Here is a 15,432-nt window from a genome sequence, read left to right as displayed (position 1 = left end):
GAGCGTGCGAGCTCTGCTGGGCGCACGTGGCCGCGCCCGGGAGCGGGCGGTGGGCTGCGGGACGCGCTCTGCCACCGGGTGGGGCAGCGTTTAGAATCCTGGCCCCGAAACCGCCCCGGGGAAGTAGTTCCGCGCAGTTTGCGCGCTCCGCGGAGGCTTGAAACAGCCGCGCCGAACGCAGTGCCTCGAGGCTTGCAGTGTCCCCAGAGCCGAAGGCGCCGCTTTGGCCCTTTCCTCCTGCGCCCTTCTAATCCTCTGCCACGCGGAGGCTAAATCTCCACCTAAAGTCCCTGCCTCCGGCTGATACGTCAGCGTAAGCCCCTTACCAGGCTCTCATCTTGGGAGGGATACGGGAGGGACTGTGCAGAAAGGGTGTGGCTCAACTAAAGGTCCCTCCAGGCCGGACATTGAGCTCCTTTGCCTTGACCTAATGACCCCCCTCCTGAAGTCCCCCCAGAGTCTAAAGAGGGCGTTCCCTAGGGAAGTTGCTGTTCAAATCCTGGCGGCCACGTGCCAGCAGCCTAATCTCGTGCTTTGGCTGGTTCTTCACCAAAATGAGGCTACATTACCCTCCTCCTAGAGTTGTTTTGAAAATTCTTTGAGACAAAGCTCAAAAAGAACGCAGCTCAGTGCCTGGCATTTGGGAAGGACCAATACAAAGTATCAGATTGAGGACGGTTCCTACTGAGCCTGGCGTGTGCCTCCCCTCCCCAGACTTAGAAGATTCATGAAGACTTACTTAAAAGTGACTTAGGCCCCTCTTCCCACAGGCAAAGGGGAGTCGTGGTAAGGGAGGACTTCAGATGATACGATAAAAGTCTAGATGGTACTGAAGCCCTGGGTGGGGATAAGGACAGGGGATAATGCTTGAAATTGGAGGGGTAGGGGTGTGTAGGAAAGATAAAAAAAAAAAAAAGCACTCAGCATTCACTGAAATAGACCTCATGTATATGCAAACACGAAGTGGGGTATTATCCGGACTGCCCTGCAGAAAGGAAGCATACCAGAGGGTGAGCCCAGAAAAGCTCGATGAGTCTGAGTGCCCAGGAAGCAGGAAGTACAAGGGGTACAAGAATCAGAAAGGAGAAAATAAAAGCAGGAGGGAAAGTGTGTAGGATAAGCTTAATCAGCACACACTGTCCTCTCTAGGCGGGACACACACCCTGGAGGGCCAGGAGGAACAACTGTTGAGCTAGGGTCAGCAACCTCGCCTTGCTCCCAACCCTGCCATCTCTGGTAGGGAGGGAGGAAAAAGAGGATGGTTTGGAGTGACAGGGCCAGAGGGCCAGAGAAAACCAAGGAGCATGTACAAAAAGCATAGCCCAGAATCAGCAACTACCACCACTGGTGTCTGCTTGGACTCTGCGCCTGGTACGAAGTTACTGAAAGAAATGAGACATTAAAAACTCCCAACTGGCACCCTCATGGTGCAAGGGGTTAAGCACAACACTGAAGCTATCTGCAGCCTGAGTTCTATCCCCAGCCAGGGAGGTGACCCACATGACCCACATGAGCACTCCTCTCTTTTGCCCTCTGCTCCCCTCAGCAGTGTGTTTCAGTGGATCCACCTGTTCTGTTCCCCACTCTGTCTCTGTTGAAGCCTCTCACTCCCTGCACCTCTGGCCTATACCCCAGTTCCTATATGCATAAATCTTAAAAAAAAAGATCTCCCAAATGGAGGCATGTCCTCTGGGGAGGGTAGCTGGGAGCAAAGGGTAGTGGAAAGGCCCTTTTATTATTATTATTACTGTTATTATTTATATAGAATAAAATGCACAAATGCACTGAGCTATACAGCTCAGTGAATTTCTACATATATAGATATACACACATGCTACACCTTTATGTCCTCAATCCAGATCAAGATATAGAAAATATCCATCCATTCAGTGAGCTGTCCCCCTCCCTGGAGATAACTACTATTCCAACTCCTAACGCTATGGAGCAGAATTATTACAGAGAGCAATCTCCATAGAAAAGGGAGGTTCCATGCCCCCCCCCCCCCACCACCACCACTTCCCACATCACAATGAAGGCTGGAGCTGGGAATCATGGTGAAGATATAAAAGACTTGAAGAGGAGACTTTGAAGAGACCACATGGAGTAGAGAGACATATGCCGAAGAAGCCATACTTGCTTCTTGGTTTTGGACTTGCACAAGGGACTTGAGGGACATGGAAGAGACACATGGAGCTGAGACAACAGAGACTCTTAGAAGAGCTGAGAGTAAAAAACCCTCAGGGCAGCTGACAAGCAGCTATTACCTTGATTTGTACTTTGATTTTGCTTCTTCCATCCCGGTCTTGCCTGGCCCCTTCAGCTCCTTTCCTATGGTTCCTTGCCAGAAGGTGTCTTAGGCTTGTGGCAAGTTTTCCAGCCTCAACAGCCCCACTTTAGGCCAATTTTGTTTGACTGGGCATTTATCCACAAGAGGATGGGTAACTTTGAGTGTTTCATTGGGAAACTATATCCTTTCACTTCTTCCCTCTATGTGCCTAGTCTATCACAGTTCTTTCACACAAAGAGTATGCTTTGACTTTAAGCAACAGATGGCAGAACCTTATTAGAGTGTATAAGCTTGGGGTTTCTGGGGTACCCCGCAGTCTGCCTACTAATGCTATCAGCAAAGATTATCTTTGCTGTTCACAAACATCCTATACCCAGGTTATATGGCATTTACTCATGTGTATGGCTGGTACCTTTTGCTGTAACTATGTTACTAATTCTTTTTTTTTTTTTTGCTTAAATGTATGGTATTTCATGCAAATACAGCTTTATTTATCCATAGAAGACTGGTTTTTTAAGTGTATGCCCTGCTTCACCTTTCAAAAAAGTAAAATTTTTTATGCTTATAAGTAAGAAGCTCCAGCAGGGAGAACTAATTTCTAGGAACATACCAGACCCACATAACACCATGTGGTTGTAACTCGAGAGACTCTAAATTCACTCACATGTTAAAGGTAAATACCTGCTGAAAATCTCCTGCAGCTTACTGGAGCCAGGGGAGACAACTTTGGGTTGTAGTACACATGAATCTAGACGGAGCCATACTGTGATTCTAGAGCTGTGGTTTCTATTGCTCCAGGATAGGGAGCTTAATTAACTCTGGAGTGTTGCTTTGGAACAGCATGAGATGAAAAGAGGAGAGGTAGTAGACAGACTGTTTCTTATCTGGAACTTCCATTTCATGTTTCATTTGAAAGAATGGTTCTACTGCTTTTTTAGAAAAAAAAAAAAAAAGAAGCATTTGAAATTCATGGTTTTAGAGTAGCTGATTAGAACTTCTCCGCAAGAAATGTCTGGTAATTCCATGGATATGTAGGACAGATTATAAGGCCAACTTCCCTCCCTTCATTCAATCCACTTCAATTGTACGAATATCTGTGGTTCCTGGAACAATCATGCTCCCACCACAGGGCCTTTGCACTTGCTGTTCTACCTGCTGGGAATGCTTTCCCCAGATAACTTGAGTTTCAACTGCTTTATTCTCTTCACATCTTTTTTCTAAAGTCACATCTTTCAATGAGCTTTTCCCTGATCACCCAATCTAAAAATTTCATAGATCAAACCACAATGATGATGCCTGTGTCCCCCTTAACTCTTTTGTTTGTTTCTCCTTAGCACTTATCTAACATAACATGTAGTGTATGTATCTTGTTTGATAGATTTTTGCCCCAGGAGAATATAAGCTCCATAATAGCAGGATTTCTTTTTCTCTTTTTGCCCCCTCCCCCAACTGATACATATCAAGTGTCAGAACAGTGCCTGGGATCATGTGTTAAAGAAAATTTCTCACATTTAACAGTAATTTCTAGAGCAGCAACTAATTGTCATGCCCCGTGCCAGGGACTGGAAGATCTGGTAAACAAGACAGACTTGATTTCTAATCTTTTGGTGTTTATATTCTACTTGAGAAACCAGATAATTATGGTTGTGACAATTGCTAGAAAGACAAAGTTCAGGATGCAAAGGAAGAGGATAATGGGGGTGGGATTGTTACAGGGCACCCCAATATGAATTGGGTTGCCTGTCTGTGGGTCTTCACCCGCGTGCTTACTAGTCAATCGTATTATGGACACACTTAAAAGGACACTCAAAAAGGTTAAATAATGGATTTATTTATAAGGAATAACCCAGGGAAAGAGGGAGAGAAATACAAGTTAAGCTAGAATGTCTTACCAGTTCTGCTGACTTGGACTCCACTAGCATGCTGAAAACTGCTGGAGAGCCAAGCGACCAGCCGCGAACCACCAGGCCAAGAGACCCCCCAGAGCCCACATGTCCAGTTTTATCCCAACCTGGCTGCTCAGCTCAGTCCTCAAGTCCCAGGGTGCTTCTCCTAGTTATTGATGGGATTAGCAGTTCCAGTATCTGGAGTGGGGGCGGAGTCCATGAAACCTGTACCTGTTACAGGATGGGGTTGATGAAGCTAGTTGGGAGGAGAGGGGCTTGAAGAGTAAACATTGCCTAGGAGAAGAAAAGGGAAGAATGTTTGGGGTGTGACTCTGGAGAAGCTGAAGGCAAACTGCTGAGGTCAGAGCCCTGTCGGAGAGGAAGACCAAGCCTGGAGAAGTGGACCAGAGGGAGACCCTCTACAGCAGGGTGGGCTTAGTTGGTAATGAGGTCTTCATCCTGCGTGCCAGAAATCATTGATGAATTGAACAAGAATACATGTCTACCTGGGACTGTCTGTGTTCTACCTCAATAAAGGAGATACTGCAAGAGGCAGAGCCATAGGGGGTGGGGGGTGGAGCAGATGATGTTTAAAGCTGGGGTGGGGGGCGACGAGGACTGTGGGCTGGGAAGAATGGCTCCAATACGCTTCCCTCCTTTCTTTTGCTCAAAAAAGAAGTACAAAAACTACTGGCGCCGGACAAAGGAAGGGTCTGGAATATTTTCAACTTAGCTTTCTCCTACTTTTAAATTTATAAACACTACTCCCTGTAGAAAATCTAAATACTGAGACTAGGACTTTGAACCCTAGGAGTCCTTGCTAAAGGTATTATAAACAAGGGAGAGAAAAAAGCTTTTCTCCAAATACCTCCCCTGCCTCACCCATATTATACACTTCAGGGTCTGAGTCCCAAGGTATCATTCAAAGTGAAGCTTTTACTCACCTGCAGTAAAGGGAGAAAAAACAGATAAATGTGTGAATACTTTCCTATATTCAATTAAGTTAGCAATAGTTGATTCTCAAATAGTTGATTTTTTTAATTCTGAGATTATGTCCCTCCAATTTTTTTGTACACTGTAGGGTTATTTAAACACCCCCTTTCGTTCATAGTATATATTTATATATGTAGAAATTTTAAAACTACATGGGAGTTTTCGCTTTAATGTTGTTTTACTTCATAATATCTTAGAAATGTTTGTTTTTAAATTTTTATTGAAGTAACATTGGTCTACACTGGTTTCATCACATCAGTTTTCTAACAGTGAACTTGGGGTACGTGTTTCTCTTCAATTTAGTCTCTTATTTGGGGTATAAACACCTAGGAGTAGAATAGCTGGATTACATAGTGGTTCTATTCTTTAAGGATTCTCTATAATGTTTTCCATATTAATGCACCGGATAATGCACCAATATAAATTCCCACCATCAGAGCATTAGTTTTCCCTTTTTTCCATATCCTCACCAAGGTTTGTTGTTTCTTGTCTTTTTGATAATAACCATTCTCATGGTATGAACAGGTATCTTATGGCACTTTTGTAAATGCCCCCTTTCTCATGGAGTTGTGGTAATTGTACAAGATAGTAGCCTCCCTTAAAACACTTGCAATTGACAAAATGAAGAATGATGTAAAAAATAAAACCCTGCAATTGGCCAACTCACAAGTTTACAATAATGTGTTGGTTACCCAGCCATCTCTTCTCCCGGATTTTATTCTTGAAGTTTTAAGGATACCAAGATCTAAATGATTTTAATGAAACTTTCAAAGCTAGTATTACTGAGGGGGAAAGGAACTAAAAAATAATGTTAGTTGGTGATCAAAAAAAAGCAACCAAGAAGAATGGGAGCTAGCACAGTTAGGATTTCTTTTCTTTTTTTTTTTTTTTAAGGTTTATTTATTTATTCATACAGAACTGGGGTACAGGCCAGAGATGTGGAGGGTGAGAAGATTCACCAGAGACAGAGTGGGGAGCAGAACAGGCAGACTGATGAAACACACTGCTGAGGGGAGCAGCGGGCGGGTCAGGAGAGGTCTGCCCGCCATGTGGATATCCTCCAGCGCAGGCGGGGATCGAACTCATGCTGAAGTGGCTTAAGCTTCTTAGTGCTGTGCTTTAACCCGCTGCACCACCAGGGAAGGCCCAGTTAGGATTTCTAATTGCTAAGATTGAATGCCCTACTTTGTACTGAGTGTGCCTTCAGTAGTGTGAGAGAGAACACTGTCTCCTGAAGCATCTAGCTACCTGGAGTATTTTAGGAACTAGGAAGAACCCAGCTCCCTGCAGATAAAGACAGGTTTGTGCTGGCCTCACTGGGCACAGCTGTAGAGTCACAGTAAAGAAAGGATTAACTTCTAAAAAAGTAGCCCTGGAGTCAGAAAGGTGGAGCTTCCCTGATCATCTGTGTTTGAACCTTGACCAGATTTTGCAATCGTTACAATGTCACCTGTACTTATCAGAGATGTGAAGCTTTATTGATCTGCTGCTTGCACAGTAGGAAATAACACAAGTCAAAACAGCTCTGGGTTATACCTCACACCATTTGCAAATATTAATTCAAGATAGATCCAGAATTAAGTATAAAACTAAAACTGTATCACTTCCAGAAGAAAATATAGGGCAAAACCTTTACTGCCTTGGTAGACAAAGGTTATTGAGCTGTGAGAAAAAAATAAAAACTATACAAGAAAAAGTTGATAGCTTGGAATTTATCAAAACTTAAGACCTGTGCTTTTTGAAAGGCACTAAGAAAATGAAAACACAAGTCAAGACTGGGAGAAGATATTTGCAAAGCATATATCTGATAAAGGACTCATCCAAAATACATGGAGGACTTTTGCACTGTAATAAAAGATGAACAACCTAATGAAAACACAAGCAAAAAGTTTGAATGAACATGGCACCAAAAAATGTGTAGGAATGCTTAAAAAGCACATAAAAGATCATCAGCAACATTGTTCATTAAGGAAATGGAAATTAAAACTGCAATGAGGTATCATTACTCATTAGACTGGCTTAAATAAATATATTCTGACAATCCCAAGTGCTGGGAAGGGCAGGGGGCCCTTCACACAGTGGGCGGTAGTGCAATGCAGCACAGTCCCTCTGCAAAATGACTTAGCAGTGTCTGTGAAATTAAATGTATACTTGAGCCAGCAATCCCACTGCTAGAGATTTATCAAGAAAAATAAAAACACATGTTTACTCAAAAAACTGGTACTCAAATATTCATAGAAGCATTATTCTTAGTCACCATTTTTGGAAGTCCACCCATACAATGGCGTACTACTCATCAAGAAAGAAAAACAGACAGTGTGTGTGCACAGTTGAATCTCAGCTATATGGTCCTAAGTGAAAGAAATCCATGTCACAGGGCAACATGTTATGTTATTCTATTTATGTAACATTCTAGAAAAGGCAAAAGTATAAGGATGACTCTAACAGATAAATTAGAAGCTTACAAGTGAAGGAAGGATTTGACTTCAAAGGGAGGGGAAGCAAAGAGGAATTGGTGGAGGATGATGGAAGAAGCTTATAGCTGGATTGTGGAGGTAGTTAGAAGACAAAATACATTTGCTAAAATGCAGACATGTACTCCTAAAAGGAAAAACACTATGTAAATTATTATACCTTCACAAATTTGACTTTTGATTATTCTAAATTGAAAAACTCCCCAAGCTGCTACTTTTCATATTGTCTGGCCCTCTAATAGTAACAGCCACAAAACTAACATTCTGTAGTTTGCTGTGTGCCTATCACTGTGGGTAATCCTCTGCTTTCCTGAGTGTTCTTTTCTGTAGTTCACCCAGTTACACCATAATCCTCAGAGTCATCCCTGCCTCCTCGCTTTCTTTTTTATCCTATATTATCCAGTTCATCAGCAAATCTTTTACACTTGACCTTCAATAACTACCCTGAATCTGACCACTTCTCTTTATCTCTATTGCTGTCGCCCCTGTGTAAGCCTGAACCACCCTTTAACCACTAGCTGAACTCCCTGTCCCCGCCCGCACCCCTTGTTTCCTGCATCTAGGTTAAAATGTGGCTAGCATCCCCAAACCCCCATTATTTATCCTGACCACCAGTGATCTCTAGCTGAGCAGCATTCCCACAGCAGGTCAGGTGCTTTGTCACCTCCCTGCAAGCCTAGGCTGCCAGGTAGACTCTGCTAGGGCAGTGTTGATCCCTAGGACAGAGGCAAAGGAGTTCTGGTATCTCTGTGTTGCATGCTGGTCCTGAGGCTGCATGCATGTCTTCTGCTCAGTGGCTGTCAGCCACATGGTCCTACTCAGTGACAGGAAGTACAACTCTCATGTGCCTAAGGAGGTGGAGAGCAAGAAACACTTGGCAAATGATCAGTTTTGTGAGAACCAGGATTCTTTAAAATCTCTTCCCCAAACAGCAATCAGAAGGATCCTTTTATGATGTAGATGACGAAAATCACTCTTCTAATGATTTCTCCTGGCGCTTAAATTAAAATGTAGAATCTCGACCTTAGTCTTCAAGGCCAGCTGATCTCATCCACCCCCAACTCAGCTCCAGGCATACACCTCCGCAGCTTCCTGCCGCATCTGGCTACCCCAATGGGCCATTCCACCTACTCTGCCCCAGATGTTTCCATTGCTTCCTCTCTCCATCATCTAAGCATCCGCTAGATGTTCCTCTTTAGCGAGGCCCTAACTGCTTAAGTTAAGTTCGCTGGAATAACCCCTGACAGTGCCAGCCCCCTATCCTGCCTGCCTACTTTACATCCTTGTCACAAGGTGATGTATGATTTGTTTTCCACTCACTCTTTCACTGATATTTTATTTCTATCAGGATCCTGGGCTTGGCTTTACTCCAGTCTGTATCCTCTAGAACAGTTTAAGGAATGTTTCCATATAGAGCAGGAGCTCAAAAACTGTTTGTGGACTGAGTGAAGTATGTTTGTACCCTAATTGAAACCCCAGATGATCTAATGAGGTAAGAACTATTATCATCCTGTTTGATAGATAAAGAAATTGAGTCAGTGAAACAGTCTAGCCAGAGTCAGGCACAGAGTTTGAATTCAAACTCAGCGTGACTCTCCCCAAGTCCATCCCTTAAGCCCTCTTTCACTGTATTGCTCCTCAAGCACCTCAAGCACAAGAGTCATTGAAGAACTGGCAGGTTTGGGAGACACCTGGGAAGGGGGGGCAGTTGTGGTAGTTATTTAAGTCCAGGTGCTCCTTTCTGAGAACTCAGAGTCTTAAAGGCAGGAATGGTTTCTATTCCTGGCAAACCTCATTTCTGGGCCCAGGTTACTGTGAGTTCCTGCCAAGGCAGATCAGCACTCATGCCAGGCCCCAACGAATGAATGATGCAGTTGGCACAGCTCCAGTACGACAAGAATATGAAAACGGGGTTTACCTGCCCTGGTGCAATTTCCTGCATTAGTTCAACAACGTATATTGACACTTGGGCACAGAAACTGCTTCCCCAGCAGCTTGTTCTTAATACTTAAATCAGAGCATAGCATTTGGAGGATTGCAAAGGGGAGTCAAGATCATCCATCTAGTTCTATTGTTTTCATCAGAGACAAAAGCCCACATGTGTCTTCACACACATGATGGCCCTTGGTCCTCATAGTCCCTCGCCACATGAGTTACCTCTCCTCCCTGTCCTCAGGGGAGACCTGGAGCCCCAGCCTGGCACCTGATTCACCTGCAGCCATGGAACGTGGGTTTCAAATCTTCTCTGATGGCAGGTTCTCTCCATATCACCACAAATAGAATCTTGAGAAGCCAACATTCTAGGATTTGATCATTTAAAATTAGATTAATAAAGAGTCTCACCTACAGGAACATCTAATGTTGGGGTCTACTGACATGTTATGACTGAAATGTGTCTCCCCAAGTTTATTCATTAAAACTCTAACTTAGCCTCAGTTAGGGTATTTGAAGACTGGACCCTCAAAGCAGTGATTAGGTGAAAATGAAATCATTCAGCAGCCCCTAGTCTGATGTGTCTGATGTCCTCCTGAGATGAGGAAGGGACGTGTGATGATGTGTAAGAAGGTGACTGTCTGCAAGGACAGAGGTCTCAGGAGAAACCAACCCAGCTGACACCTTGACCTAGGATTTGTAGCCCCAGACTGTGAGGTGATACATTTCTGTTATTTAAATCGCCTGCCCTGTGGTATTTGTTTTGGAGCTTGAGCTAACAAGTACACATGAGCTTCCGGGTAGCTAAGCAGAGGTGAGCTGTGGGGTAGTAACAGCCAACATATATGGCGTGTTGTCTCAAGTAAGTTGTGAATCACATGAGGTATTTTAACTCAATGAATGTAGCAGTAACCCAGTAAAGTAACTGCTATGATGGTTCCTTTATATGCATAAGGCAACAGAGACAAGGAAAAACCACTTGCTCTGAGCCACACATTTGGAGAGTGGCCACGCTCAGGGTTTCAACCCAGGCAGTTGGGCTCCAGAACCCATGTTCTGGAGGATCTGGTTAAATTACTTAGCATTCCCATCTTCCAGATGAGAAGACACTCAGACAATTGTCCTTTGTCCCAGAACCAGGGTGTGGTGGAACTAGAATTCTGAGTTCTTGTATCATCACAGACTGAATCCTTGTAATACAAGAATCTTGAAGGTGATTGGTTGGAAAAGAAAAAGGACCCACTTGGAGGAGTGAGCTAAAACCTATGTATACAAAAAGATAAGTTTGCAGGGGAGAGGCATCTGGTGAAGAAGTCTGTGCCACTGAAGGGTGAAGGGAAATAGTCTGTCTTAAGAGTCAGACTCTGTAAGGGCAGGAAAGGGTGAACATAGAAACAACAGTACTTTGGGAGGGAGGGGACTGACATCACCTCTCCATACCTTCTTCTTCTTTCTATGGCTACTGCTGCTAGACAGGGGAAATTAGTTGGCAGGATTTATACAGGACTTCATGTCCACTCTTTTCATCCCTTTATTTGTATTTTTGACAGCTACATTCAAGGTGCTTACTGTGTACCAGAGACCAGGTGCTGACAGCTCCAGGATGAAGGACACAGGCCTGGGAGAGAGAAAGGGCAGATCATGGTGGTGAGGACGGTGGCTTCCAGGGGATCGTGATTCTCCCTCTGTGTTCTTTTATCCCTGGATACAACAGGTCCTTGCTTAACATATTCTCAGAAACTGCAGACCTTAAGTGTTCTTTCTCACTAATGTCATAGTGAAATGGCTTTGAACAAAATGATGTTATTTGAAGACCTGTTATGTTTTTACATTTCCCAAAAAGATTATTGGAGAAATGTGACAGAAACAAAAGGCCTACTGGCCTCTGGTTTCTTGTCTCATGTTCCATCATTTAAACATTCAAAGTTCCCACAGGAAAACTTAGGGGAAGTGGAGGATAGACAAATGTACAAGAGAAGGAAGCAGAAAAGTCTCCATTTTAAAGTAGGAAAACATCCCAGGTGCTGAGGGAGAGTAAAAAGAGGAGTTAATGAGAAGGAGAAAACTGAGGACCATAAGCAGAGGGAATCCTTCCATAAAGAGCATGTGGGAAAGAGGTAGACCCAGAGCCAGAAAGCAGCGGTTGGTGTCTGTGCCAGCTAATGTCCAAGTGCCCCTTGGTGTAGATTCCAGGGACCTCTGCATCAACCTCTCATGAAAAGATGCCCTGACACCAGACAGACAACTCTCAGTACCTTGACACAGAAACCTACAACTTTGAGACAAGCTGAAAAAAAAAGCTGGTGCTAAACTGATTGGGATTGAGATGAGGTGGGGGTTTCAAAATGAAAATCAAGGAGGGAGAAATGAAAAACCAAAAAAATAAGTCATTCCTGGCATGCATGAAATCTATACCTCCTGTGTGAGATGGGAGGCAAACCAAGGTTTATGAGAACCGGCTAGCCAGCATTGTCCAGGACACAAGGCAGGACGGACATTCCAGGCCAAGGGAATGGCACATAAAGTGCATGAAGGGGCAGTGAGTCATGGGCCAGAAGGAATGTGCTGGAACTTTGAGCACAGGTAGAGTGGTACAGGTGAGTGGTGCAGAGAGGTGAGCCCCACCTTGAAGTATCTTAAAAACTATGCTGACCAGTTGGATTTTATCTTGAAAGCAAGGGTAATCTATCAATACATTTTAATCAAGACACTTCAGGGTTCATATGCATTTTTACTCTATTAGGAAGCAATGCATGAATAGTATTAAGTATTAATTTAGTATTAATAGATGGTAGTGACTTGGGTCAGAGTTAAAAGATGAGCAGAAGATCAGTGAAAATGGCAAAAAGAAAAAAGACAAGAAGAAGGTTAGTGAAAAATGGAATGTGGCTTTCAACAGTAGACTGTAGTGGACTTAACTCATGATTGGACTTTGGGATGGGCAGAGGGAAGAGTCAAGTATGTTGTCCATGGTACTGACTTTGGTGACTCAGTGAGTCCTGGTGTTATCAAAAGATAATCATCAGAAGGAAAGACTGTTAGGAGGCGATATTGGGTAGAGCTGTGGATGTGATGAATTTGATGTCATTTAGGGTGCTTTTGGCTGCAAGTAACAACAGCACAAAACAAAAACTAAAGGTGAAGAAATGGATTATTAACATAATTGGAAGCACCAGTCCCAGACCAGATACAATCAGCTCATCATTAAAGACCCAGGCTTCACCCTCCTCTGCTGGGTCTGACCTCCTCCTCATGGCTGCAGGTGATGATCACCACTCTGATATTACAAGACACATCAACATCTGAGGGAGAAAAGAAGCCACTTTCACATGTCTTTTTAAAAGGAAGAAAAACCTTTCCTAGACATCCCCAGCAATCTCTCCCTCATCATGTCTTACAGAATCCATCACGTGTATGTGCTTTCAGCAATCATGACTTTGACCAACATCGGGAGTTCACTGTCACCACATATAAGGTGTCGTGGCACATGCAAATGAAGATATCTTGAAAATAAGGCTTGGTGGTCAGATTTCATATCACGGAAGATAACATATAGGTACTAGCTGAAAGCAAGGCAGTGAATAAGAATCTATAGGGAGAGGGAAAGAGAGAAGGAAAGGTGGTCAGATAGAAACCTGGAGAATATCACTGCTTCAGGTTTTAGCTGGAGAAGAGAAGGCATAGTAAAATAATTGAGAACTTGGTTCTAGATTTGAACAAACCTAATGGGAATTCTAGTGCTGTTGCTTATAGGCTCTGAGATACTGAGTGAGGCTCCCTTCATCACTCAGAGCCTTACTTTCCCTGTCTGTGCAATGGAGCCACTAAATCCTGCTTCTCAGGGTTACTGTGAAGAATTGATAAGAAAATGGACACACAGCTTCAGCAGCCATAGCAGTTGCTCCATAGTTATTGTGAAAAAGAGGACAGTCCGGAGTAGCTCTGGGAAGGAGTGACAGGGAAGCTAACTAGCAACTAGGACGGGATGGTGTCATTGAAGCACTGAGGAGAGCGCCTTTCAAGGAGGAGAGAGTGGGCAATTATATCATCTGCTGAAGAGAGTTCGGGTCACAAGTGGGCTGAAAAATGCCCTTTGGATTTAGCAATTAGAAGGTCACTGGAAGCCTTGACAAGAGCACTTTGAGTGGAGTGCTGTGATTGGAAGGCAGGAAGCAGGGGTCAGCGTCAAGCCCGGCATTCAAGTTGTCTTTGCCATTGTCAGTCTTTTCATTTTTCTAGGAACAGCTTCAACCTGAAAATTCCCGTTTTAGGTCAAGCCTCTAAACTACTCACTTACAGCTCAGTAAACAGTAAAATTCCACAATCTGTGAATGAATTAGCCCCTCTCCCTCATTTTTATTTTTCATATGGATAAAGCAAAGGTGGTAGTTTCCTTTCATTAGAAATGTGTTGCATCCTTTTGGAGGGAGTGTGTGTACATTGACATTTTATTACTATACTTTTTTTTATGTAACATATTTTATAACCATAAAAACAAACAAATAAAAACAAGCAAAACCCAAACAACATATGTGCTTTGCATTAAATTCAAAAAGTTCAAACCCCTCGCTCTGTGCATACTTTTGAGGCAGTGTGGGAGAAGGAAACCCCTAGAACAACCATGCAATTTAGCAAATCCTTCTGTAAGAAATGATAGCAGTGGCTGTTGAGTCTGATTTGGTCACACGGATCATATTTGCTCAGGGCTGTCATTAAAAGCTTACTTTTCCCATTGCAGAGTGTCTTCATGTAATGCAAACGTGGGCAGCAGCTAAGCACGCTCAATTTGGTGACCCCTTCCTGCTATCCACCTCCCCCTACCGGCTCTCCCAACTCCCCAGTGACTGATCCCTCATGCCTAGCAACAGCGGCAGCTGCTACTGTTCCTTGACTCTGACTAGAAAAGTGGGCCTGGAGCCAGGTCTGCTGTCCAGGGCTCCTTGTGGAAGATGCTAGAAGAGCACCACACACTCTCACTGTCAGTGACCCAAGTTTATCACCTCTGACGAACATCTGGATTGCAACACATGGAGTTCAAAGGTCCATCGTCTGTGTCTGCACCTGGACTTGCTGTTTAAATGGAGCTGACCTCAAAACAAACAGCAGCCTCTGTGCTGTTATTTATGCAGAGGGTCAGATGCTAAATATAAATGTTAACATCGGCGGCTTCTCCACATCGGTCTTTGTGACTGGAGGAGGCATTTGAACCATAAGGAGCTACCCAGCTTTTCTCTGAGTACATAACTCTTCTCCCAAGCGTGCTGAACTTTTGAATGTTTATTTTAACAAGATCCTAACTCACTTTCACCCTTTCTTGCATTTCCAGTTACCAGGTGATAGACAGTGCAGAAACAGTGTCTCCTGTTCTTGGGAGAGGTTTCTGAGCCAAGCCCCTTAGGATATTAAGACTTCTCAGAACTGAGTGCAAGGGCCACAGGAGCAGTCAGCGGAGAGTGAGGCAGCATGTACCTGGAAGATGATTGGGTCTAGGTTCTCGGCAGCCCTGTCATTGTTCCTCCTCTGATGTGTTAGCCAAGGAAGATGGATGAGTGGGAGGAAGGGCAGGTATGGCTGAGAGCCACCAGGGCCAGAACAGGTATAGTAGAGAAGGAAAAGGTAGATCATGAGATTCCTGAATGCAGGAATGACCCAGTTTTTCGATTTCTTGAAAGACACCTAAAAATAGAGAGGGTGTGATTTAATTCCCACAAATACTTATTAACAAATTGTTTGTAATTATTATCCAACGTAATCAATGCTGGGGAACAGGAAGATACTATGCAAATACTGTGCAAAATACTGTGGAGTAAAGAAAAGAAAAGACTGATCTTTACTAGAAAACTTAATAAAAGTTTTACAG

General features: G+C 43.7%; 1 protein-coding gene across 1 annotated transcript in view; it reads right to left on the bottom strand.

Moving 5' to 3' along the window:
• The window catches only part of RYBP (RING1 and YY1 binding protein), a 77,957-nt gene extending 75,661 nt beyond the window's left edge, over window positions 1-2,296 (bottom strand). Inside the window, exon 1 of the mRNA XM_004676550.1 lies at window positions 2,265-2,296. Coding sequence (XP_004676607.1) covers window positions 2,265-2,296 — 32 coding nt within the window. The remainder of the gene's footprint in view (window positions 1-2,264) is intronic.
• Window positions 2,297-15,432: the final 13,136 nt, after the last annotated feature.

Source organism: Condylura cristata, unplaced genomic scaffold (genome assembly GCF_000260355.1).
Source record: "Condylura cristata isolate star-nosed mole 26May11 unplaced genomic scaffold, ConCri1.0 scaffold00004, whole genome shotgun sequence".
Taxonomy (NCBI): Eukaryota; Metazoa; Chordata; class Mammalia; order Eulipotyphla; family Talpidae; genus Condylura; species Condylura cristata.
This window is presented reverse-complemented; position numbering and strand designations above follow the sequence as displayed.